At 34.4% G+C, this 24,330-nt stretch overlaps 1 protein-coding gene across 1 annotated transcript in view; it reads right to left on the reverse strand.

The window, feature by feature from the left end:
• UFL1 (UFM1 specific ligase 1) overlaps positions 1–21,179 on the reverse strand; it is a 33,468-nt gene extending 12,289 nt beyond the window's left edge. The window contains exons 1-12 of the mRNA XM_023205869.3: positions 21,035–21,179; positions 19,694–19,839; positions 18,667–18,695; positions 17,691–17,788; positions 16,525–16,639; positions 14,310–14,440; positions 8,955–9,013; positions 6,910–7,056; positions 5,747–5,922; positions 4,487–4,666; positions 2,657–2,777; positions 341–463 (exon numbers count right to left, since the gene is read on the reverse strand). Coding sequence (XP_023061637.2) covers positions 341–463; positions 2,657–2,777; positions 4,487–4,666; positions 5,747–5,922; positions 6,910–7,056; positions 8,955–9,013; positions 14,310–14,440; positions 16,525–16,639; positions 17,691–17,788; positions 18,667–18,695; positions 19,694–19,839; positions 21,035–21,111 — 1,402 coding nt within the window. The 5' untranslated portion in view covers positions 21,112–21,179. The remainder of the gene's footprint in view (positions 1–340; positions 464–2,656; positions 2,778–4,486; positions 4,667–5,746; positions 5,923–6,909; positions 7,057–8,954; positions 9,014–14,309; positions 14,441–16,524; positions 16,640–17,690; positions 17,789–18,666; positions 18,696–19,693; positions 19,840–21,034) is intronic.
• Between the last annotated feature and the right edge of the window lie 3,151 nt (positions 21,180–24,330).

The raw sequence follows: 24,330 nt of genomic DNA on the forward strand, positions 1-24,330 counted from the left end.
GTCCAATCACTGACAAACTATAAAATGAGTGGTGTGATTGTCACAGATCATGATATGCATCTGTTATTTATGTACTGATTTGTGGACTGAAGAGCTGGCAGTGAAATCTGTACTTTATACAATACTCAGTACGAAAGTATCTTTGTATCTAGTATTTAAGATAAACAGTGTTGTTACTGGACTGATATTATTTAACTAAAGTGTGGTAACTGAAATTTGTGCCACTGAAACTGCAAAACAAGGACTTCCTGTATTAGCATATATACCTAATTATATACTTAAGAAAATATGTTAAAAATATCACACATACACCAAGGAAAAGTAAAGAAAAGCTACCTACCAGTGAGGGATGATTGAGTTTCATCATCACTATCATCATCTTTTCTTCCTTTCTTCTTGATTTTTTTAATTTTGTACTCTCTGGCATTGCCCCCACCTCCTCCTCTCACGCTTCCACTGCCCTCTGGTGGGAAAATGACATTAGTTAGCATTACTTAACTAAATCATCATTTTTAGAAAATAATGATGCTATATTGTTGTATTTAACTTTACAGCAGAAAAAATAAAGGTAAAATAAAGAAACCTTTAGACTCTTTTTAAATTTGGAGTTCCCGTATTAAAAGTTCAGTAAATCCAATAAATAAAAAATAATAAAATATGAAATCTTTTGAGAAATCTACTTAGACTGACTGCTTTAAATGTATTCTCTTTCTCCTTCTCTAATGTCACCTCTTTTCTGTAACTCTCAATATTTTAACAAAAATCCATTCCTTCACTTCCTCTTCTACCTTCCCCAAAAGAAATGTGTCCTCCTTTGCTCATCTGTGTTACCACAGCCTCATCAATAACCTTCTATTACAAGACTTCACAAATTTAATTATTCTTATTTTGCCTTCTTGGTTGAAAGATTATTACCTGTTTTTAGAGGAGACATCCTGACTCATCTGCCACTCAACCAGATTATAAACTTCTGAAGAGTAAGGATCATGTGTCATTAATGTATATATTCTTTACAGAAATGCTTGAAACATAACACGTGCTCCATAAATGTTGACAATGAATATTAATTGGTTAAGTATAAAAGTATCATTACCTATTGACTATAGACTTAAAAAAATGAAACAAATGCAAACACTGTAAATAAAAATAAAAAATACTACTTCAGCATTTCCCTGCTCTTTGATATTTACATGTAAAATATCTACTCTACAAAATGGAATACTGGTAATGGGTTTAAACCATTGAACATATTACAACTATATTATATTACTATAAAATAAGATTAGTCTTTTTAATAAAATAATCACTAAAGATCTTTTTCTAAATTCTAAATAGATTTGCTTTAGATTTCATAATATCCTAGAATTAAACTTCTATTAATTTATTTTCCCTTGCTTTGAAAATAAAAAAAAATCTATTTTCAAAAGCGTAAGTCTAAAGTGAACAAGCTTTTTACATTTGGCAATAAGTTTCCTATGGCGGGGGACATTCATGATTTACATGATTCCACACACTGTAATTAAACAATTATAATACAATAGCATTATCACTGAAAATAAAACAATAAATGACCCTTAACTTTTAGTAAGAAATAAAATATTAAATAGACTAGTTATACTGACGTAAGTCATCAATTAAGGCAAATTTATAACTGTATCTTCAAATAATATGATAAAATATCCATAGCTATGAATATTACTGTGATTTATTTAAGTAATTTATTAATTTTCCTGGAAGAATAGAGAAATTTCATAATGCTATTGAAAGGTTTTACAGAAAAAGATTTTCGATGAGGAAATAAACTATCTCAAAGAATTAGGAGTGTATTTATTAATGAAAAATGCTGAATATTGAATTTCTTCAGTTCCAATAAAGCGCTAATAACACTATTCCTACTATAAAAACTATGGAAATACATGTTACTTTTCCAATGCAAATTACAAGCATACCAGTGATACCTAGAATAATTTCTAGTGACTTTAGAAAAAGAAATATAAAAATATTTCATTGAGAAATTCTTTCATTTAATAAGTATGTTTATAGGACACCTAAAATATATCAAGTGGTGCTTTGGGTATGTAGCAAGAGTATAACAATAAATGAGATCACCACGGTTCCCAAACAATAAAACACAACATGGTGATAAAGTGATGCAAATAAATTGACAAAATGAGGCGGCAGAGAGTGACTGTGGCTACTACTCAGAAGGGTTAGGAGACCTCTCTAAGGAAGTGGCATTTAAAGTCGAGCTCTGAATGAAAGAATAAACCAGTTACTAAAGTTTGGGAGAAGGCATTCTAGGTAAAAAGAACAGTTAGTGTAAAAGCTTTGAGGTGAATATCACCCTGGCAAGTTTGAGAATCAAAAAAAAAAAACGGGCTACTGAGCTGGAACGATGGGGAAAAACAAGAGATGAGCATGATGATAAAATTAAGTTTTCACACACACACACAAAACAGAAAACAATCACCAATATTTCCATTTTAATATACAAAATTTAACACATTAGCAAAATATTTGGTTGGTATTAGCCGTTTAAAGGTAAATCAATAAAATAAAAGGCATTTCAAAGGGCATAATAAATGTGATAAATGCAAAGTTCACTGCAGCAAATATAAAACTTATCTTTGAATATTCCTTGTTAACAATTTATTACCTGTTGCTTTCCTTCTTCGTTCATCTTTTTTATCCTTTTTACTTGCACTAACGCTTTCTAAAGTGGAGATTTGTTTCAGATCTTCTTCGGTGATTAAATGCACAGGATTATTTTTCATTTCCTAAAACAAAACATTTTTTTTTTTTGGTAGGAAAAACATATAGCATTTCCAAAAGCATAAAAGTTGTTTATATACTCACTAATTATTCTTGTTTGGTTTTGTTGCTTAGAAGAACTATAGAGCTTTGTTTTAGAGCTGTCACTCTAAGGGAAATGTTTCTCCTTGCCCAAAATAGGTCTCTTCCCTTGCTGCTCTTGACTTTTTTTGTACCCATTATTAACTGATGAGAAATCCTATCCTGCCACTTAACAACTGATTACACAGCGGCAATCAGATGCAATCCTCTCCAACTGTTACTGGCTGGTTTTACCACAGCTTAATCGATGCCCCATGCTCCTTCGTTTTTTGAGACTCCCAATTCCAATGCCACCTGGATACTTGAGGTTATTAAAGATAATGAACCCTCCATCCCCTACTCCACCCAAATTACCATATGTGAATTGCATAGTAAGTCATATAATCTTTTTTTTTTCCCCTCTGGACTCATTCTTAATAATCTCTGCTTTCCAAAAGTTTATAACAACGATGAAGTATTTCTAAGTTCGGATACTGATTCTTTCTGATGGGATAGGTTCCTATAATCTCTAGTGACAGAAGTATACATTTATGATAAAAACAGTATTATTTCCTTTTTGTTTTTCTAAAGGAAAATGCTTAAAATGTTGACAGTTCACGTGAGATAATCACCTTTTTCTGATTTTATTTTTGTGGTTAGAGGGAGGAGCTCAAGGAAAGAAGTGATGACCATGTTAAATTTTTACTTGAGTAAAAAATCCCAAATAAAAATAAGAGTCATTTAATAACTGGTAGTTAACATGGAATGGATATTTTACATATATCCCTTATTTATATTTATTCTTTCCATAGTAGGCATCATAATCCTTTCTTTAAAGATAAGGAAACTAGAGCTTTATTTGTCCAAAGTCATACAGAGAATACACATTTTAAATTCAGGTTTGCTGACATCAAACATGTATACTTTTTAATCTTCTCTGATGCTTATCAGGTTAAATGCAGAAGTTTATCTCATTTTTAGACTATTAAAGAGCTTAGAAGGAGAACAGCTAAACAATTTACATATTTAATAAGCCCTCATAAATTTATTAACAGTTTGAAATAAGTAGGCCTATTTTACCTATTTGAGAGCAGGCTTAAGGAGGTGATGCTGCCAACTAGAAACATGAACTAAAGAGTCATTAACACAGACTTGGCAGGACCTCTATTTCAAAATACTTTGACAGCAGTTGCTCTGAGAAACTAATAAATGGTAACAAAATTTCTTTCTTCAGTAATTTACCCTGTCTGTGTACCCCAAATAGGAAAAACTACTGAGGCTCTGCTAGATTAATATATTGTGTATTGATTGACAAATACACTGTATATTTCTACATATCTACAGATACTGTTTTTGTGCATTTTGATGTTTTAAAGTTGGACCAACCTCAGGAAACTTAACTGAAAAGTGTGTAATTTCATTTATGTTATTTTAATTTATAAAGTCAGTTCACCAACTTTTAAGTCAGATGTTTTGATGGGAATAAGAGAAAAAACAAATCTGGGAGAGAAAATAAAAAGGAATGATACATTAAAGGAAAATAATAAATGATACCAAGTGTTCACTTTTGCTTATCCCATTTTTCAAAAGACATCAGATAACTCTAAATTGAAAATATCATTAAGATTAGCAGATAAAAGGAAATCTGGCATACCTTTTCAGCCTTCTGGTGCATCAGCTCACGGAACAGTTCCGTACAGTCATTTATAAATTTTTCACTGACTACAACAGTGTCGCTAAAGACTACAGCTGAGGCCTGTTTACTGAATGCCCTCATCACCTGCTGAAGCAATATGGCAGCATCTTCAACTGATAAAGAAGTGGGCAGCAGAGGCTAGAATTACAAACAAAATAAAAATAAAGTATAAATGCAATATAATGCAGTGAAACCATTTGCTATATACATATATGATCTCTCTAGGTGATCTCATTAAGTCCAGTGGCTTTTGGAACCATATTTATGCCGATAACCTCCAAATTATATTTCTGGTTTCATCACCACTCTGAGCTCTGAAATCATATATCCTATTGCCTAACTTACCCACTTGTATGCCTAACAGACATCTCCAATTGTTCAAAACAACACCGAAACCTACAAGGCACACATAGTTCGTCTTTCTCACGATGTCACAAACAGTCCACCAGAATATCCTGATAACCTTCAAAATGTATTTTGTCATAACTCTTTCTCCTATCTGAAATTATCTTACTGTTTTCTTTAACTATCCCTCCCTAATGAAAGTGTCCCTCCTAAAGACAGCAAGCTTGGCTGGCTACCATATCCCCAACAAGTATTAATAGAATGGTGCCTGGCACACAGAAGGTAGTTTTATTAGATGAATAAAAGAACTCTTAAATCTGGAATCTTTGGGACTTTCATATCCAAAACAGAGAATTTCTGCTTTATAAAGAGGGTCTGGGCTCGACTAGAAAATAATGGATTGGCCTCATTTATTTATCTTTACCTACACTTATCTTTTTGGCATACTGAAGGGCAAGTCAACATTGAACACTGAAGTAAACACTAGCAGTGCCAAGGCAGCTTGTGTTAATACGTTAGAAGAGATTAATGGATAAGGAATAAACAAATGCTACACAATGCCTGATGCCAGTACAGCTGTAAATGCTTGGAAAAGATGTGAGAAGTCTCATCAATTCTTTATCACAATTAACAGGAGTGTTATACTGTTTGCTTGTTTGTTTTGAGATTTATAGAATTCTGGATGTTGACTGTCCACATGTAGTAGGTCACTAAAGACTTTAAGCCTAAAGATTACTTTTGTTATAACAATGATTAGAATTTGCCTCCAAAGCCAAGACCATCTTTATGTATCCTAATTTCTAAATGGTTAAATATTAGTAAAATATCAGTTGTCATTGGTTTAAAGAAAAGTGAGGAAAAGATAAAACATACCGCAATATCAACCCATGTTCCAGAGCTGATGGCTTCTTCTACTGATGCTTCCACTTGATCCACAAGTCCTTGACCAACACAAGCTGCTTTCAAAAACAAGAGTTGTGTAGTCTTATATCTTTTCTTTATGTAGCTTACAGCATCCGGGATTCCAAGTCTGGATAAAGCATCAAATTCTACAAATACATCACAAAGTTGGATTAGAATTATCAATTACATGTAAGACAAAAGTGAAAAATTAAGACTTAAAATTACAGCCAATAAAGTTATTAGAAATATCTACCTTCTTAACTCCTCTAACTCCACCCCAAATAATCATGGTTAAGAAAACTAGTCATAATAAAGTTCTAATCCATGATTATAATTGAAGAAACTGAAAAGTACATCTTAGGAAGTCAAGAAAACATAAGGAAAACCCAGTATTATACCATACGTTTAAATTGTTTATATACTAAGGACAAATACAGGTTTATTACTGAGAAAGTAATCTGTTATGCAGTTTGACTTGGATTATAAAATTGATTAAACTAAGCCATATATATGTGTGTGTGTGTATATATATACATATATATATCTTATATATATGCTAATTGTTTAAATAACTAAATTCAGTCCAATTTATCCAAATGACAGAACTTCAGACACAGAATTTAGAATAACTTCAATGTTTCCAAAGTATTAGGTAACCAATAAAAATACACATTGTAAATCTGAGAGTCAACAAAATATTTCTAAGATGATATATCTGAAAAACTGGGCAACTTCACAAAATGTAAGATATAATAATTACTTATATGAATTAAAAAATACTTTTAAGTTTATAGTGCCATCTTAATAAATGTAACTGGAAGATTGGCAGCAATTAGTATCAGCTTTTAGCCTTTTTACTTTATAATTGTTCAGTAACTATAGAACTAAACTCAGTTCCAAGACCCACAGAAACTCAGTGTGATTACTTTATACTCGAAGGGAACCATTATCATCTTCTGCTCATACAGGACAGTATATGCAGACTCTAGGGTTCCCATTTTTAAATTTTTATTTATTATTATTTTTAATATAACCCACAGATCAAAGGAGAACTCTAGGGTTAGTACAATACTTTTGAAGAATGAGTTTAGTGTTAAAAAGAAATTTTAGTTTTAAAGAAATAAGAAAGTTACCTAGATAGCCATTCTGCCTGAAGAAGGAATCCACCCAAGTACTCTGTGTCCTGGAGTAGATGTCAGGGACAAACACAGCTTTATCCTGTCTCCCACCAACCACAGTGCCTCGTAAGCGTCCGCTATTAACAAGTTCCTCAAGCACAGCTTAAAACAAACCCACATGAATACAAATAAATCAGAGCAGGTATAAATCTTAAAAAGTAAAATACTTTATTATGTCATAATTTACTTATTCTTAACCTTTAAGAAAACCAATCTGAAGTTTAAATAGCAAAATAAAGGTAGTATATTTAGACAAAATTTTCCTGCCATTTATGAGAATATTCAGATAATAAATTCAGGGAAATTTTGCATTTTGGCAACTAGCTAAAGGTGTTGAACTTGTAACTCAAACTAGTTAATATTAACCTGAAATTTTTAGTTTGAGTAATTTTGGGGAAAACATAGCATGTCATTATCTATTTCATGATTCACTAAAAACATGATAAAACACTTGAAGAACAGGTAATACACAATTATTAGTGTTAACAAGTTCTGTTTTTTAATATTTAAAAAAATCAAGACACCTAGACTATATTGGCACCAGCAGTGTAAAATAAAACTATGAGCATTTTAAAGAGTTATTACATTTCCACTGTTTACATTGAAGTAAGACATTTCAGTCCTACCTATAAGAACAGTATAATGCCTTGGTTAAGAAGATCAATTCTGGAATCAGACTAAGTCTAAACCTCAACTCTGCCACCCACTAGCTATGAAACACTAGACAAGTCATTGTCCTTATTTCTCCATTTTCGTATCTGTGAAATGGGGATAATAACAATATCATCTTACAGAATTGTTGTATTCAAGTAAATTGCTTGGAATGGTAGCTGGCAGGTAATAAAGACTCAATAATAATTATTAACTAAGTATCACTACCATCACCACCACCACGAAGTGGAAGGTGCTGCCATTAATACCAAATTTATATCTTTATTTAAACCATAACATTTAACATTTTGTTTTAGAAATTAAAATCCTCTAAAAAGGAAAAAGCAGATGGAAGGGAGCTATTTCTAAGTGAATCAGCAAGCACATTCAAAAGATGATTGGCAAAAAGAAAGGCTAATGAAAATTAGTCTGTAACAGAAATAAAAATTAGTTTGTGCATGAATTTTAAAATTGCAATGCTGAGTAAATTAGAATACATCAAAAAAGTCCAGATTTCTCAATAGACTACAACACACAATCCTCAATTTAATATGACTGTACAACGTAAATCCATTCTAAATTCTGACCAAAGTTGTGAAGTCACTGTTATTGGAAGAACTTTACATTGTAATGAAATTACACCAACCCCTAATTACATAGATTCCAAAAAATTCAGTTTAATTTTAAATCAATCAAACAAAAATTTTAAAGTTCATATTCTGAATATACAGTGAAAATTAATTTTTGGTTCAATACTTGATTTTTTTTTCCATTTTTCATTTTAGTTCTTACATTTGCACAGATAATCTGAGTTGAAAGACAAAATCATTGCTTTTAAAAATTATTTCAGCAAAGCATTAAAAAACCCTCAAAACCTCCCAAGAGCCTCACAAACAACAAAGATAATGAACAAAGATTATTTTCGAGATAATATGTTGTTTGAATGATAAGAATACACTTTTATTGCTATCAACTCTTGGTAACAATTGTTAGTGAAACATTATTTACTTTCATATTAGATAATGTAGCAAACTCATAAGAAACAAAGTAAAAACTATTCTTAATCTTACAATTTTAAATCTCTATATGTACATGTATAATAGTGTGTGTGACATATATTTTCATTATAAATGCTTACTTTTTTTCATTATACTCCTCTAGGGCTAACCAATATTAAATGTGTGGTGAGTATCACAGATAGGTACATATATAAAACTTGATACAGAAACTCTTTTAAACCAGGAAATATTTTAGTTACATTAACAAAGAGGAAAAAGCATTAAAGTTAGTTTTATATTAATAGCCTATTCAGCAGCTAATTAAGTAAATATAATTTAAACCAAACTCACAGTAAAGAAGCTGCTCCTGAAATCCATATTTTGAAATCAAAGAATTCACAGCTGTAGGCCTTTATGGAAAGTTAAAAAAAAAAAAAAAAAAAAAAAAAAACTTCTTACTCATTATAGTGTTATAGATTAGCGAACTTAAAAAATAGGATAATTAGAATTTAAGAAAAATACTGCTTAAAACTAAAATAAAGTCAAAAATTACACCAAATTTTAAATCCTTAATTGGAATGTTGCTACCAAAATATCAGGGACATCAACTTGTACTTGCAATTAAGGATCAGTTTACATTCCCATTCCTCTAAATTCTCAGATTTCCATGATACATAACTATCTGCCTTGGTCTTTAGGTTTTTCTTCAATGTTTTTTCTGTCTGGGATGCTCGTTCCTTACTTGGGAATATTCAAGTGGATGTCATATGATTCTATTTTCGAAGAAAAATGAGATCACATGTGCACTGAAAATGTTTGGAATGATATGAGGCTAGATTAGGGTGACTGACTGAGAGGGATCCATTTAAAACTTTTTTTTTTCTTTTGAGTATTTTCTATTTTCTGCAATGACTATGCATTTCTTTTGTTAACCAGTTTTATTGCAATAAGGTATAATTTAAATTACATGAGATCTACCCCATCATAAATGTACAATTCAATAATCTTAACACATTTATAGAGTTGTGCAACCATTGCTATACAATCCAGTTTATAATGTTTTCATCAGCCAAAAAGTTATTTGATAGCTATCTGCAGTTAATTCCTGCTGCCACTCCTAAATCTAGACAATTATCTGTTTTCTGCCTCTATAAATTTGCCTGTCTAGCCATTAACATAAATGGAATTAATATGTGCTCTCCTTTCTGTGTTTCTGAGATTCATCCATGATGAAACATGCATCAGTAGTTCATTCCTTCTTATTGATGAACAGCATTCCCTTGTATGAATATACCACATTTTGTTTATATACTCATCAGTTGACAGACGGGTGAACTATTTCCAGTTTGTGGCTATTGTGGATAATGCTCCTATGAACATGTATGTTTTTGACTTTGTATGGATGAATGTTTTCATTTCTTTGGGGTGGACCCCTATGACTGTATCTCATTTATAATACCTATAGTTTTTTTTTTTTTTTAAGGTAAAGGATACAAGAAAATAATCTAGACTTTTTATTCTGATTACAATTTTTTTTCCTATTCATTTTAAGCCAGTATGCTTGTTCTTTCTAGTTAAGGTTAGTCTGTTTTCATTTTTAATGCATATAACAAAATGACTTAAGTAATTCTAACATTTCAATCCTCCATTGTTGATGATTTAGGATATTGTAAATATTTTCTACTTCAAACTTGTGAAAGCAGAAACAGTTGTATGAAAATGAATTGACTATTTAAAACTGTGTTTTTGAGTAAATTATTATTTTTACCAAATTCTTATGATCAATTTGCTTTTTATTAAATTGTTTTACTCAAAATTTTCAGCTATAGCATCTGGAAGCACGGCAGGGGCTTTAGTCAGTTTAGTGTTGCTATAACAAAAGCCTTGAGGCTGGGTAACTTACAAAGAGAAAAGGTTTATTTGGCTCATGATTCTGGTGGCTGGAAAGTTCAAGATTGAGCAGCTACATTTTTTGAGGGTTTCAAGCTGTTCCAATTTGCAGTGGTAAAAATCACATAGTGAAAGAGGAAACAAAGGGGAAAAACATACTCCTTTCAACAATATACTCTCTAGAGAACTAATGCATTCCCCTGAGAACAAGAATTCACTCACCCTGGTGGGAGGGCAATAATCTATTCATGAGAGATCCACTCCTATGACCCAAACACTTACTAGGCCCTACCTCCCAATTCTGCCACATTGGTGATCAAACTGCAACATAAGTTTTAGTGGGTACAAACCACATCCAAACCATAGCAAACCTCCAAACCAACAAGGTCTAGGTCCTCTGTGAATTTTGCTTTCCTCTGTTTACCTTATAATTGTTACAACCGCTCATTTTTTTTGTCTTTTGTTCCCTTCAACCCAAACACATCCTTACAAAAATGTAGAAGGCTCCTTGAAGGACTTCATCTTAAAATGTCTAGGTACCTAACTTATTGTGGGTGTTCAATAAACAATGAATTGAGTTGTGCAAAATTTCTAGCTTTTTTGTATCATGAAACTCTAGCTGAGTTTTTATTTCAATTTGGAATACAACGTATTTAGTATACCTACATATATCATTCTTCTCACTAACTGCTTCCTGTGCTTCTCTCTGGCTATCTATAACAACAAGAAATATCCATAAAAACAAGAAATAAAACTTTTTAAAAGTCTGAGATGCAAGTGTCTCCTTTAAAGTTAGACTAGAGAAGTGGGATGTTTCCTTATTTTTAAGAGACAAATATGAAGATATGGTGCCTTAAATGGTACTATCTGGAAGCCACACAACCTAGAACATCTTCTGAGGCTCAAAACTTATTTTCCTCTCATTATTTGATGGTACCTCCATATAGCGAAACTCAGGACTACTATGAATGAGAAAAACAGCTGATTTTGATGAAAATTACCATCACCACAATAATTAGTCAAAGAAAAAAGGTAAATATTTATAAATAGGAACAAAGATATTTCTAGTTTCTAGTTTTTGACAAAGTAATAAATGAACAGGGTACAAAAAAGTTATAAAACTGAAGAATCCCTCTCCATTCCTATCACCCAGCTACCCAGTTTCTCTCCCCAGAAACAACCGCCCATTTCTCGTGTTAGAAGGGTGATCTGGTGCAGGCTGTCAGAGCCTACATGGAGTAAAGAGAACACCCACATGAGAAAGGGAGCTACAGTAGCAATGGAAAACCAGTCACACAAGGGGAATTAATTAAGTAACTAAATACATTAAGGATAATAGGAATTAGATTTTTCCTAGTCAGTGAAGAAAGCTACAAACATGGAAAATGAGGAAACTAGAATGAAAGGAAACTTACGGTATTGGACTAGAATTGGAAGTATCAGCACAAACTCACAGTTTCCAATACACATAGATAAAGATAGAGAAATACAGATGTATAGAGGGGTGTATGTACATGTGTATGTGTAACTCCTAGTTCAACGGTCCCCAACCTTTTTGGCACCGAGGACTGGTTTCATGGAAGACAAATTTTGCACAGACCCAGGTTGTAGGGGATGGTTTCAGGATGAAACTGTTCCACCTCAGATCATCAGGCATTTGGTTCTCAGAAGGAGCATGCACCCAACATCCCTTGTACGCACAGTTTACAATAGGGTTCACGCTCCTATGAGAATCTAATGCTGCCACTGATCTGACAGGAAGAGCAGCTCAGGCCGTAATGCTGGCTTGCCCCCTCTCACCTGTTGCACAACCTGGTTCCTAATAGGCTACAGACTGGTACTGGTTGGCAGCCTGGGGATTGGGGGCCCTTGTGCTAGCTTGTCTACTCTGAGAGGGCCTGGGAGCAGTGAGAACCCAATAGTGGTAAGTAATGTAGTATCCAGATCTTGGTTTCTAAATCCCATACTCTACTAAAAGAAAGCAGAGATCTCTGGAGAAATGGCTGATTTGAGGCTTGGGACAGGGAAAGTATGAACTAAGCCTGGAACATCTTAAGCCAGAAAGAAAAGAAAGTTTCAAGAATGACGGGGGCATGCAAAAAGCCAACCTGCAGGCGCTACCACTAGCTACATCAGGGCCAGTATGAACATGTAAATAATGACAGCAGATTATAATCCAATAAATAGCAGACAAGCAACAATGAACATTCTATAAAATAATCGGCCCGTGATCTTCAAAAGTGTCAAGGTCATGAATGTCAAGGAAAAATCAAGTAAGTATTCCAGATTGAAAGTGACTAAGGACTCAGATCAATTAAATGCAATCTGTGATCCTGAATTGGATCCTTTTTCTACAAAGAACATTATTACAATAACGAGTAAAACATAAAGGGGATCCAAGGACTAGATGGCAGTAATCAATCAATGTTAGTTTTCTGTTTTTGATGACTATATTATAGCTATATAGGATGATGCCCCTTTCTATAGGAAATACAGATTGTAATATCTGTGGTGACAGAACATGTCAGCAACTTCCTCTCAAACTGGTCAGAAAAAATAGTTCTCTTGCACAGAGGGAGGGAGGGAGGAAATCATTTCATTAGAATACAACCTCTCCTTCTAACCTTCTCCCTTTTGTACCCTAGTGACTTACATGCATTAGGTGCTCAACAAATGCTTGTTGATTGGTTGAATGACAAAAAGAGAAATCACTGTGGCTGCCATGTGAAATCACCTAAGATGACAGCACAGAACTGGGAAGAAAAGATGGCGTGAAACAACACTTTAAAGGATAGTGAAAGAAAGGGCTAGAGAAGGTAACTTAGAAGATGCAGCCAAAAGAGATAAGAAGAAATTTAAAGTGTTATGTTTAAAAAAAGAATATTTCAAGGAGGAAGTTGTAACTGGAGTTAAATGCTGCTGTAAAGCCAAATAAACAGAAAGTATCCATTAGACTTACAGATATTGAGACATGAGTGCTATATATGTAGCAGAAGCTAGATAGGTGGGTTAAGAAGTGACAGAAGGTAACAGAGACACTGAATGTAGATTTCAACTATCCAGAAGGTTCACTTTAAGGGAGGGAACAAACAGCATGATAGATGATATAGAATAAAGGGGTTCAGAGAGATTTGTTTTAAAATGGGAGACTTTTGGACATACTTAAATGCTGGTAGGGCCTATAGCCACTGAGATGAAGTTGATGACACAGGACAGAGGAGATAATTAAGAATACAGGTTTTCTGAATTCTATGCTGGAGTCCGTTACACAGACTCAAATATTTCAGAAATTTCTATTTTAGAAAAGTCAGTGATTTTGAAAATATCACTGTTATTCATTACAATTATAGAATGCTATAAAGTAAAAAATGTCATAAAATTCTCTAGCCCCATATGATGCCCAAAGAAGTTAGGTGACTGACTTATCTGCTCAAGGTCATGTGCCTATTATGTGATAAAGCTATGAACCAAATTCTTCTGACTTTAAATTGCATGTTCTTTCCATGATTCAAGGGTGACACTTATATACTGATCTGGGCAGCAGTTTTTAAACTGCATTCTGCAGAAGTGTACATGGGGTCACAAGGGTGGTGAAGGTAGGGAGAGGAAGGAGATGCGGACTGGAGAGAGAGGCTGCATTCTAGAACTCTGGAATCTCAATTTCTATTTTACAAAAACTGCCCTTTAATCTGTTTAATAAACCGGGGTCCTAAATGAGACTTTATTAAAACAAAGAAAAAGATTCAGCTGCTGGGAAAAAAATGCAAACCATGATCAAAGAAATGTGAAAATATATATACTTTAAAATATACTTACCGGGTAATGGCACTGAATAGTCCACGGATACGTGCTTTATGTCGAGCTACAAAAGCTTCTGTAAAAATTACTCCTTTATTATCAAGATCAATATGTCCATTGATAATTCTACCAAGTCTCTGAGTTAGTGCCTGTGGGTAAAGATGTAAATTTTTATTAATTTAAAAGAAAAGAATTACACATATGCATTTGCATAGTTATACTCAAGTCATGCTGCATGCTGAGGTATCAATCATGTGACTGAGAAATTTCAACAAGCATAAATTATAACATATATCAACTAAAGTGAAGATTCAGTATCTAGAAAAGTTCACTATCTCATAGCAGAGCCAAGAAATGAGTTAAATTGCTTGCTTACATATTAAAAGGTTGAGCTGTCATATTAGCTCTTGTTAATGAGGGCTATTTCTAATATAAAATAAAAATGACTATCAATATGATGATGATTTGATATGACGGTTTCTAGATATGGGCAGCCTCCAATATATAGAGAGCCAAGACAGACAAATGGGTCTTGGAGAAGACCCTTTCTGGAGCTTCTAATACTAACAGAAGTATAAATGTTATTTCAGATTCTGCAACATAGGGAAATGTAAGACCTCAAAAGCTATCCTCTCTAATGCAAATTTATGCCTCTCCAGAAGATCTATGGAAGATGATCTGATTTCTTGGTAACCTTCTTTCAAGTTCAGCAGAATTTTCTCTACAGCTATACTACGACTGACATCAGGTACATCAGAAATAAGTTTGGACATATTTCACATTCTAAGTTAAATCTACTCAAGTCAGCTCAACTCAAATTTTTATGATATAGAAAAATGTTTTTCAAACAACTTAATGAGCTTTTAGAATACTGCTATATTCAGAATGGAACTGAAAAATATTAAAAACTAGATACGTTACTAAAATGTATTCAGAAACAGTTTTATAAGAAATCATTTGGATTTGAGCTGGATACTTTAAAGAAGTATTTTAAAAATACATTTTTTGTCCTGTGATTAACGTATGTTTGTTCATGTAAAATAGAACTTCAGGTCCTGAAATACTATATAAAACAGATCTATACTATAAACAGTATTTTAAATGGAGTTAGGGAAGCTCATTTTCTTAATATGAGTAAGTAAATCTGCTTGTATTATAAATTAATCTCATGCAATTATGGTTTGGCAAATTTTGCAAGCTGGAATTTCTCAAAGTGATAGATACCTAAAGAGAGATTTGGATTTCCCCTTGTTTCAGTAAATATAAAACAGAACTAGCATTATTTAGTTTCTCCATTGTGTTAGGTATCTCACTAGATTTCAATGAAGCCTATAAAAAAGACAGTATTTCCTGTTTTACAGATATGTAATGTGAAGCATAAAAGAGATGACATGATTTTCCTAATATCAAATAAGAAGTGGTACAGACAGTATTCAAATCAAGGTCTTTTAAAAATCTGAAAAGCTTATGTCCTTTCCACTCTACCAAATGAATTTCTATGATTCTAAAAAAACAAACAAACAAAAAAACAGAAAAAAGTAAACAAGAAAATAGCCTACGTTTTCAAGCAGCATTGTTATTACACATAAGATATTTGAGTATTGACACAAATACCTAAAGTTAAGAGAATGTCAGATTCCTTGGTTCTTCTTCCCATCATTCTGACAGTTTAGAAGAGGATAAATGGTGAAATCAAAAGATGTTGGCACTACTGACATTTGGAACAAAAAAACTCTTTGTTGGGGGGATATCCTGTACATTGTAGGATGTTTAGCAGCATCCCTGACCTTTACTCACAAGATGCCAGTAGTACCCCATATAAATTATTATCTCCATCAATTATTTCTTAAAATTTAACTGGGCAATCAGAAATTTAATCGTCTGGTTACAGTTTCTATATACCTGGTATCAAAAGCATTAAATAAATCTATGCACTTATTATACATTTGCTAATTGCATCAAAGCAGCCCTACAGCTTAGTCTGTAAATTAGTTTCAGGATGTCTCTCGGTTCAGGAAGATTACAATCATTTTTAAAGTGCCTCCTCAGAACCATTAATGTACAAGAAGTACCCCACAAATATACTGCTACAACATATATCAAGTCAGACACCTGCAATAAATCAACTGATGGTAAGGAAGTCTCGTTTTTTTCCCCTTCCATTCAAAGTCTTTGTTTAAAATCCTTTGGTAAAAAGACATATTGTATTATTAAGAAAAAAAAAAAAAAATACCTGTGTCAGAAAGTTTCCAGGAAGATCATAGGTTTTACACAGTTCTGATATGGTGACCTGACCACTTTCTTGCAATTTATCATTTACCTCTTCTGCCAACCGATCCAAGTAATTCCTAATAGTGAAAAAAAGAAAAGAATAGAAAAAAGTATTAGGAATGTTTTTTCTGTTGACTCGTTTTATGTTTAATTTCCGTTGAAATGAAGTATGCCCCGAAAGTAATGAAATGTGTGTGTACATGAACACCACTCATCACTCATATTTTAAAAAATATTTTTTTCTCATTAGTGTAACTAAACGTAAGGTTAATCAAACAATACATTTTTTTTTTCTTTCTCTTTTTTGGCATCAAGGTCTCACTCTGTCACCCAGCTTGGAGTGCTATGGCATGATTATGGCTTACAGTGGCCTCGACCTCCTGGGCTCAAGCAATCCTCCTACCTCGGCCTCCTGAGTAGCTGGGGCTATAGGTGCGAGTCACCACATCTGGCTAATTTTTTAATTAGTAAACTTAATTAGTGAAATGGGGTTTTGCCATGTTGTCAGGCTGGCATGCTGGGATTTTTTTAAGTGGAAATTTGTATTTGATTTTCATTAACATTTTCGGAACAAATTTGCTTTCAGAGTTAAGATTACATGGGAAAGAATGTAAAAGTTATGTTTTGCATTTTCTTCTTAAGAAAAACACAGAAGTCTATATTATTTCTAAGTATTCCATACATTAACACTAAATTTTTTTTTTTTTTCTTAATTTGAGACAGGATCTTTGCTGTTACGTAGGCTGGTCTCAAACTCCTGGTCAAGTAATCCTCCAGCCTCCACCTTCTGAGTAGCTGGGATTACAGGTACATGCCACCACATGTGGCTTAAGCACTTACTCTTTAAGTGAAATAAACCTTATCATGAAAATCAGCACTGTAAGAGTTCTAAATGAAATGTCTAACTGGCCATAATTGGCCTAAATTTATTTATTTATTTTTATTTATTTATTTATTTTTTTAAATTTTTTTTTTTGAGACGGAGTCTTGCTTTGTCGCCCGGGCTGGAGTGCGGTGGCCGGATCTCAGCTCACTGCAAGCTCCGAATTGGCCTAAATTTAAACACTATTAAAAAAAAAAAAAGAAAATCAACGAAGTGCTCCTAAATTTGTACTTTATTATACTTACTCATCTATCAGTTGTCCCAACACTAACTGAACATGCTTTTCTGATTTAATAATGTCACCAATTCTATTTTCAATATGAATCAGGTCGACATTAATTACCTGGAAAACAAATACAAATTCTATTAGTGATAAGTTTGTATTGTTTCTTAAGTTTGACATTATAAACTTAGAACTATATTTTTAAAGAAATTGCTGGCCAGGCATGGTGGCTCATGCCTGGATCCCAGCACTTTGGGAGGATGAGGCGGGAGGATCCCTTCAGTTCAAGAGTTTGAGACCAGCCTGGGCAACACAGGGAGACCCCCGTCTCAAAAAAAAAAGAAAAAGAAAGAAATTGCTTATTCTTAAATTTTGAATCAATCTGAAATAATACAAAAAGCATTGGCCAAATAAAAAATTAGAGGTGTATTGCTTATTTATTTTTAGTTCTAAAGAATTATACTGTCACTTGCTAGTAAGTTTATATAAAGCAGTAAATTACATATTTATATAACAGACAGCATTTTACAGAAAATTTTCTGGCTTCTTGTTTATAGTGTACCTTGGTAATGACATATATATTTGTATTTTTTGAAAGTAGCTTCTGCTTTTAAAAATATTTCTCTATTAGTTTCATATACTAAAAACATATAAACCTGAAACTGGTGATTTTTCTCCCAAAATTACATAAACTTACATAAGATGATAACTATGAGTTCATATGGTAAAAAATTAATAAGAAAGCCAACTGGGGAAGAGTTGGCCAACTCTTTAATAAGGCAAACTTATTAAATAATTTCAATAAATCAAAATTTATTAAATCATTTCAATATATCAGAACTTATTAAATCAATTCAGTGTATCAGTGAGACTTATATAACTATTTCTTTACAAACACTATACAAAATATGATACCAGCATTAGTGAATACTTGAACAAATTCACAGTATCAAAAAATTGAGAAATTAAAGCAAAAATTTTATAAATTTAAAACCTACCTGTTGTAGATCAACAATGTTTACTCGACCTTTGAAGAAAAGACATTCATTTATTTTAAATGACATATGAATACATACCAACCCAAAGCTATAAATTCTAACATTTAAGTTTTGGTTGAAGTCCTTCTGCATAGAACAGAGTCAGAGTAATTAATGTCTTCAAATACACACCATTAGCTGATGGCTGAGTAAGTCTTCATGGCTGAAGCCATAAGCAATAATTTACTTTCAAAAAAAATTTTTTTTTTTTTTAAATAACATCAGGCCAATTATGAGCACCAACTGGCACACAAATTGGCTGTATCTATGGAGGGTATTCATTTCTCTTCACAACTCAGAATTTATCTTCTGTGATCACTAAATTAAGATGAACTTTTTTCATTTATTTGATACCAAACATTAGGTTTCTACATATCAGCATAAGAATATCTGTTAAGAATTTCAAATTATAGCTCATATTTTAAAGGGACTATGAAGAAAAATTGATTAAAAAAAAAAAAAAAACAAAGACCAATGTTACCCTCTGATAATATGAAAAGATGCTTTCATAGTTGCTTCTATTTTAATCAAATAGTATTCAAATATGCCTGGTAGTCTGTTCAAATTTTAAGAAGACAAAGGAAACCAACTTTGCATATGCTTTTAATAGTATTTCATACAATATGATTGGCGTCGTACCACACTGGATTGAGTTAATTTGTAAGTACAAGTAAGCCTTAAAAGCAGCTGAATACTCTTCCCTGAGTCATGCAATAAATTAAGGAATTGTAAAAAGAAACAATTCACATATAGTACACATAACTCAAAACGGTAAAATATTTTGTTAAGTGATAATATTTGAGTTCATTTAAATTATATGACCATGTTTACATGAACCCCAAAAATATTAAGCCTGATTATCAACAATTGAAAAGGATATCTTACAATCTATAATTTAGTATGCAATGACATGTTTACAGGTTTTTGTTTATTTGTTTTGCCCCTTCCAAAAATTCAAGAAAAAAAAAAACACTAAAGAATTACCTACCACCTCGGACATGTAGCTCATCTCTCATTTCCTTACTAATTTGGGCTGGAGTAATATACTCCTTTCCATCGAGTGTATGAACTACTTCTAGCTGTTTCTGAGCAATCAACTTATTAACAATCTCAATGCAGTTCCGCTCGGACAACCTGAGGGAAAGAAAAACAGTTAAGTTTCAAAAGTCCACTTGATACACTAGTGCTCAATAAAATTAACACAATGTATGAAAACTGGCTTTTAAAAAGTTTGTGTAGTCACTAATTTCTACATCACAAAATCTATGTTTTTCACTAACTGATTCAATAAGTTACAAAAACACCTTTCAGAGTAAGTAGGTTTACATATGCTTAAATCATTTATTTAATTGGTACACATCATCCTATCACAAATTTCAAGTCTGTTGTCTCTTACAGGCCTGCTTCCAATCTTCAAATCTGAATAGAAAATTGAAGACATTTGCTGAGGTAGGAAAAAAGAAAAAACAAAAAACAAACAAAAAGAATGCCCTACTTTAATTTCCAGTTTAATCACAATTTTCTTTTAAATTAAGTGCCTAATTGCCTCACTTACACACACGGTCTGCAAGCAGGCCGGGGATGTGGCCTAATGAAACCATAACTGCTACTGTTAAGTTACCCATGCAGTTACGAGTTTGCTATCAGTGGTAGAAAATACAGCATAAGGGGATTGCTGTCTTCGGGCTCAAAAGGAATAAAACATCGCAGGTAGGAAGTAGTCAAAGAATAGAAAGGCTTCTATTAGCGTTATTTTAAAAAAGCAGAGTTAGGCTGCTCTGGACACATCCTTCAAAGGTTAGTGGGCTGGTAGAAAATGTCAGTGACCTGAATGACAGATGGGGTCATGGGTCTAGCCCTAGGTCTGTTACGAGAGATAAAAAGGCAAAAACTTTTAAGGGTCAACATACTATTTGCCACGTACTGTACTGCGGTGGGGGGTGGTGGGAAATTAGCCTCTCCTTTGGAGCTCATTCTAGATCAGGAAGTGTATAATAGCCAAGATGTCACAGTGATTTAATGGCTGGTGGGTGAGGGAGGGTCACAGGAACGCTCAATAAAGGCACCTCGAAATCACCTGCCCCGTCCACGGTGGGCGGGGCGCGCCAGCGTCTCGCTGCGGCTGGGGGGCTCCTAGCTGCGGACTTGCCCGCCGAGCGTTGGACTTAGAACTGCGATCCAGGCTCGGGGCGGAGGGAGGAGGAGGGAATGGTGACCAGCAATGAGAAGATCCGGGATGCAGGGCCGCGGGTCTAAAGTCCCAGATACAGGTGTGTCCGCCGCCCACGGCCTAATTTGGGCTCCACAAAAGAGAGGGAGGGTCAGGCACCTCTGCGTGGCCTCGGCGAACTGCGCCCGCTGGAAGTCGGCCGCCAACCGCCTAATCTCTTCCCAGGCGTCCGCCATCACGGCCTGACTCGCAGTAGACGCGGAGGAACTGCAGACACGTCAGCCGACAGGCGGTGGGAGAAAAGAAAGGCGGAACGGGACGCGCAGAGGGACAAGAGGCTCCGCCCCCGACGCAGACAACACCAAACGCTTGCGCCTCCGAGGTGCGGAGGCGCGCCGAAGTGCCTTGGTCCTGTCGCGGCGTTGGGGATTCCTCCCGGCTGATGGGGCTGCGGCGGTTAGGTGGGTGGTGCGCAGCTAGATGGGTGGCGAGCAGCTAGATGGGTGGCTAAGGGGTCGTGGGCAGGATGCAGGGCTCAGTAAAGTTTAGTGTCAGAACTTTGTTTTCACTACCCCTAATATTTCCGTAGAGTAATAGTTGTAGTAACTACAATTTTTTTTTCTTCTGTCTGCCATTTGTTTTGGGGGAGGGTGCGGAGGGATAATCCTGTGGCAAAGATTGGCACCTCTCTTCTCTAGCTGTTAAATCTGAGAACTCCTTTTTGTATAGGGTTTCTTGTTAATTTTTACATGCACCCAGACATGTGCCTTTTGGGAGATACATGGGAGACACTACAGAAAGTAATTACTTTTTTTTTTGCAGAGTGAATAAATTTGCATGTCATAAAGGCTGTATAATTGCTTTCCTGTGGAGTTCTAGAGTCTTTCCTATTTATTTCGATGATTAGCTTCATCAAACAATGAGGAAAATAAACATAAGTGCGCATGGCTATCAAGGAAACAGGGAAAGCAAAGAGAACACGTATCCTGCTTCCTTGTTGAGTAGATATTGACTGGGATGTACCTTTCTCTTTCTTTTTTATATCTGTGAATGGAAAATAGATCTTGGGACTCCAAAATCACTAAGCTAAAGGGAAAAGTCAAACTGGGAACTGCTTAGGGCAAACCTGCCTCCCATTCTATTCAAAGTCACCCCTCTGCTCACTGAGATAAATGCATGTCTTATTGCCTCCTTTGGAAAGGCTCATCAGAGAATGCAACTGTCTATGACTTGAAACCCTCCTCCCCACTTGGAGTCGTCCTGCCTTTCCAGCTCAAACCAATGTTTATCTTACCTGTACTGATTGCTGTCCCATGTCTCCCTAAAATGTAAATAAACTTTCTGAGTTGATTGGGACCTGTCTCAGATATTTGGAATTCATATGTTTCACTCTTTACTATTTAAAAAATACTGTTCCAGTTAGAAAGAATGAATAATATCAAGTATTTGATAGCACAACAGGGTGACTGTAGTTGTCAGAGGCATTTGAACCAGAGCAACTCCATCTTGAATAGGGGCTGGGTAAAATAAGACTGAAACCTACTGGGCTGCATTCCCAGGAGGTTAGGTATTCTTAGTCACAGGGTGAGATAGGAGGTCTGCAGGGAGAAAATACAGGTCATAAAGATCTTGCTGATAAAACCGGTATCCACCTTTTTTTTAAAATTTTTTATTTTTTTTGGTGTATCCACCAAAAACCAAGATGGTGAAGAGAGTGACCTCTAGTCATCTTCACTGCTCATTATATGCTAATTATAACTCATTAGCATCTTAAAAGACACTCCCACCAGTGCCATGACAGTGTACAGATGCCATGGCAACTTATGGAAGTTACCTTATATGGGTCTAAAAAGGGGAGGAACCCTCAGCGCTGGCAATTGCCCACACCTTTCCTTGGAAAACTTGTGAATAATCTGCACCTTGCTTAGCATGTAATCAAGAAATAACTGTAGGTATCTTTAGGCCAGCAGCTCAAGCCGTTGCTCTGCCTCTGGAATAGCCATTCTTTCATTCCTTTGCTTTCTTAATAAACTTGCTTCACTTTATGGATTTGCTTTCAATTCTTTGTTGTGCAAAATCCAAAAACCTTCTCTTGGGGTCTGGATTGGGGCACCTTTCTGGAAGCATAGTCAGTAATAATTCAATTGTACATTGTAAAAAACAAAGTACAAATGGATTGTTTGTAACACAAAGGAAATGCTTGAGGTAATGGATATTACATTTACCTTGATGTGATAATTACGTGCTGTATGCCTGTATCAAAATATTTCATGTACTCCGTAAATATATACACCTACTATGTAGCCACAAAAAATAAAAACGAAAATAAAAATACTCCTTTTAATCATATATTGATAGAGTTGGTAAAGGGGAGTTATTTCAATTTCTTTTCCATCTAAGTACATTACTGTGGGCAACTCAAATCCAATGCCATAAACGTATTTGTCTATTAAATTCCCCAGCTTTATTTAAAAGACAGGTAACTCAGTCATAAAACATTTCATTAAGTACTGCTAGAAAATGACAGTGGCTACCTGATTATGGACCAAGAGGGAAAACACCAGAAGTCAAAGAGGTAGTTTGGAAGATGGTAGGTAGTGTGGTTCCGGAGAGAATCAAACTTCAAAACAAGCAGAAACGTTCATTCCTAAAACACGTATTTATTAATTCTCTATCAGATGCCATGGAGCACAGTGTGGATAAGGAAGATATGGTCTGGCCATAACAATTTAGAAATCTAATGAAGCAGATTAAAAAGATAAGTACGTACAATAAAAGTGTAAAAATTCTAACAGTAGGGGAAGTTTAGGGCAGTATGTGACCGCTTGGCAGCCAAACTTCTTGCTTCCGATATAAGACTTTCGCAATCACACTGGAGCCTACTTTCTGGCAATATCTCTGCTGCTGCACAACACATAGAGAATAGTCTTCTATATCCTAGCCTCCCCAAGCCCTTTCAGGACCCCATGTCTTTACTGGAATGCCTGTCCACTTCCTCATCCCCCCCAACCCTCATCCCCGCATATTATTTTGCAACGTATTTCTTCATGGTGTCCCAGCTTAAAAGTCTTCAAGGAAACCTTTTAAACTCCTACAGAGTTATTCTATATGTTGTGTTTCCACAATTCTTTATTTAGATGACTTTAATAGCAAGAATTGTAGTTTATATATTAACTTATTTACTGCATCTCTCAATATTCTGAGCTCCTAAAGGAACTCCTGAAAGTTCCTCAGCACTTAGCATGACAACTAGTACATGGTACCTGTTGTATTCTGTGAATGTCCTTTATATGAGTAAGTCAGTGTAGATGTTTTGGTGCAGCAGTATACTTTGGTACAATACTACTATGTTAGTGCTACTAACATGTACATTTATTCCTAAGAAAGGAAACTGTAAGAATAATTGATGGTTATATTTTCTAGAGACTAGGCTTGTTTCATCCCATATGTACTCA

This window comes from Piliocolobus tephrosceles, chromosome 5 (genome assembly GCF_002776525.5).
Source record: "Piliocolobus tephrosceles isolate RC106 chromosome 5, ASM277652v3, whole genome shotgun sequence".
Lineage (NCBI taxonomy): Eukaryota > Metazoa > Chordata > Mammalia > Primates > Cercopithecidae > Piliocolobus > Piliocolobus tephrosceles.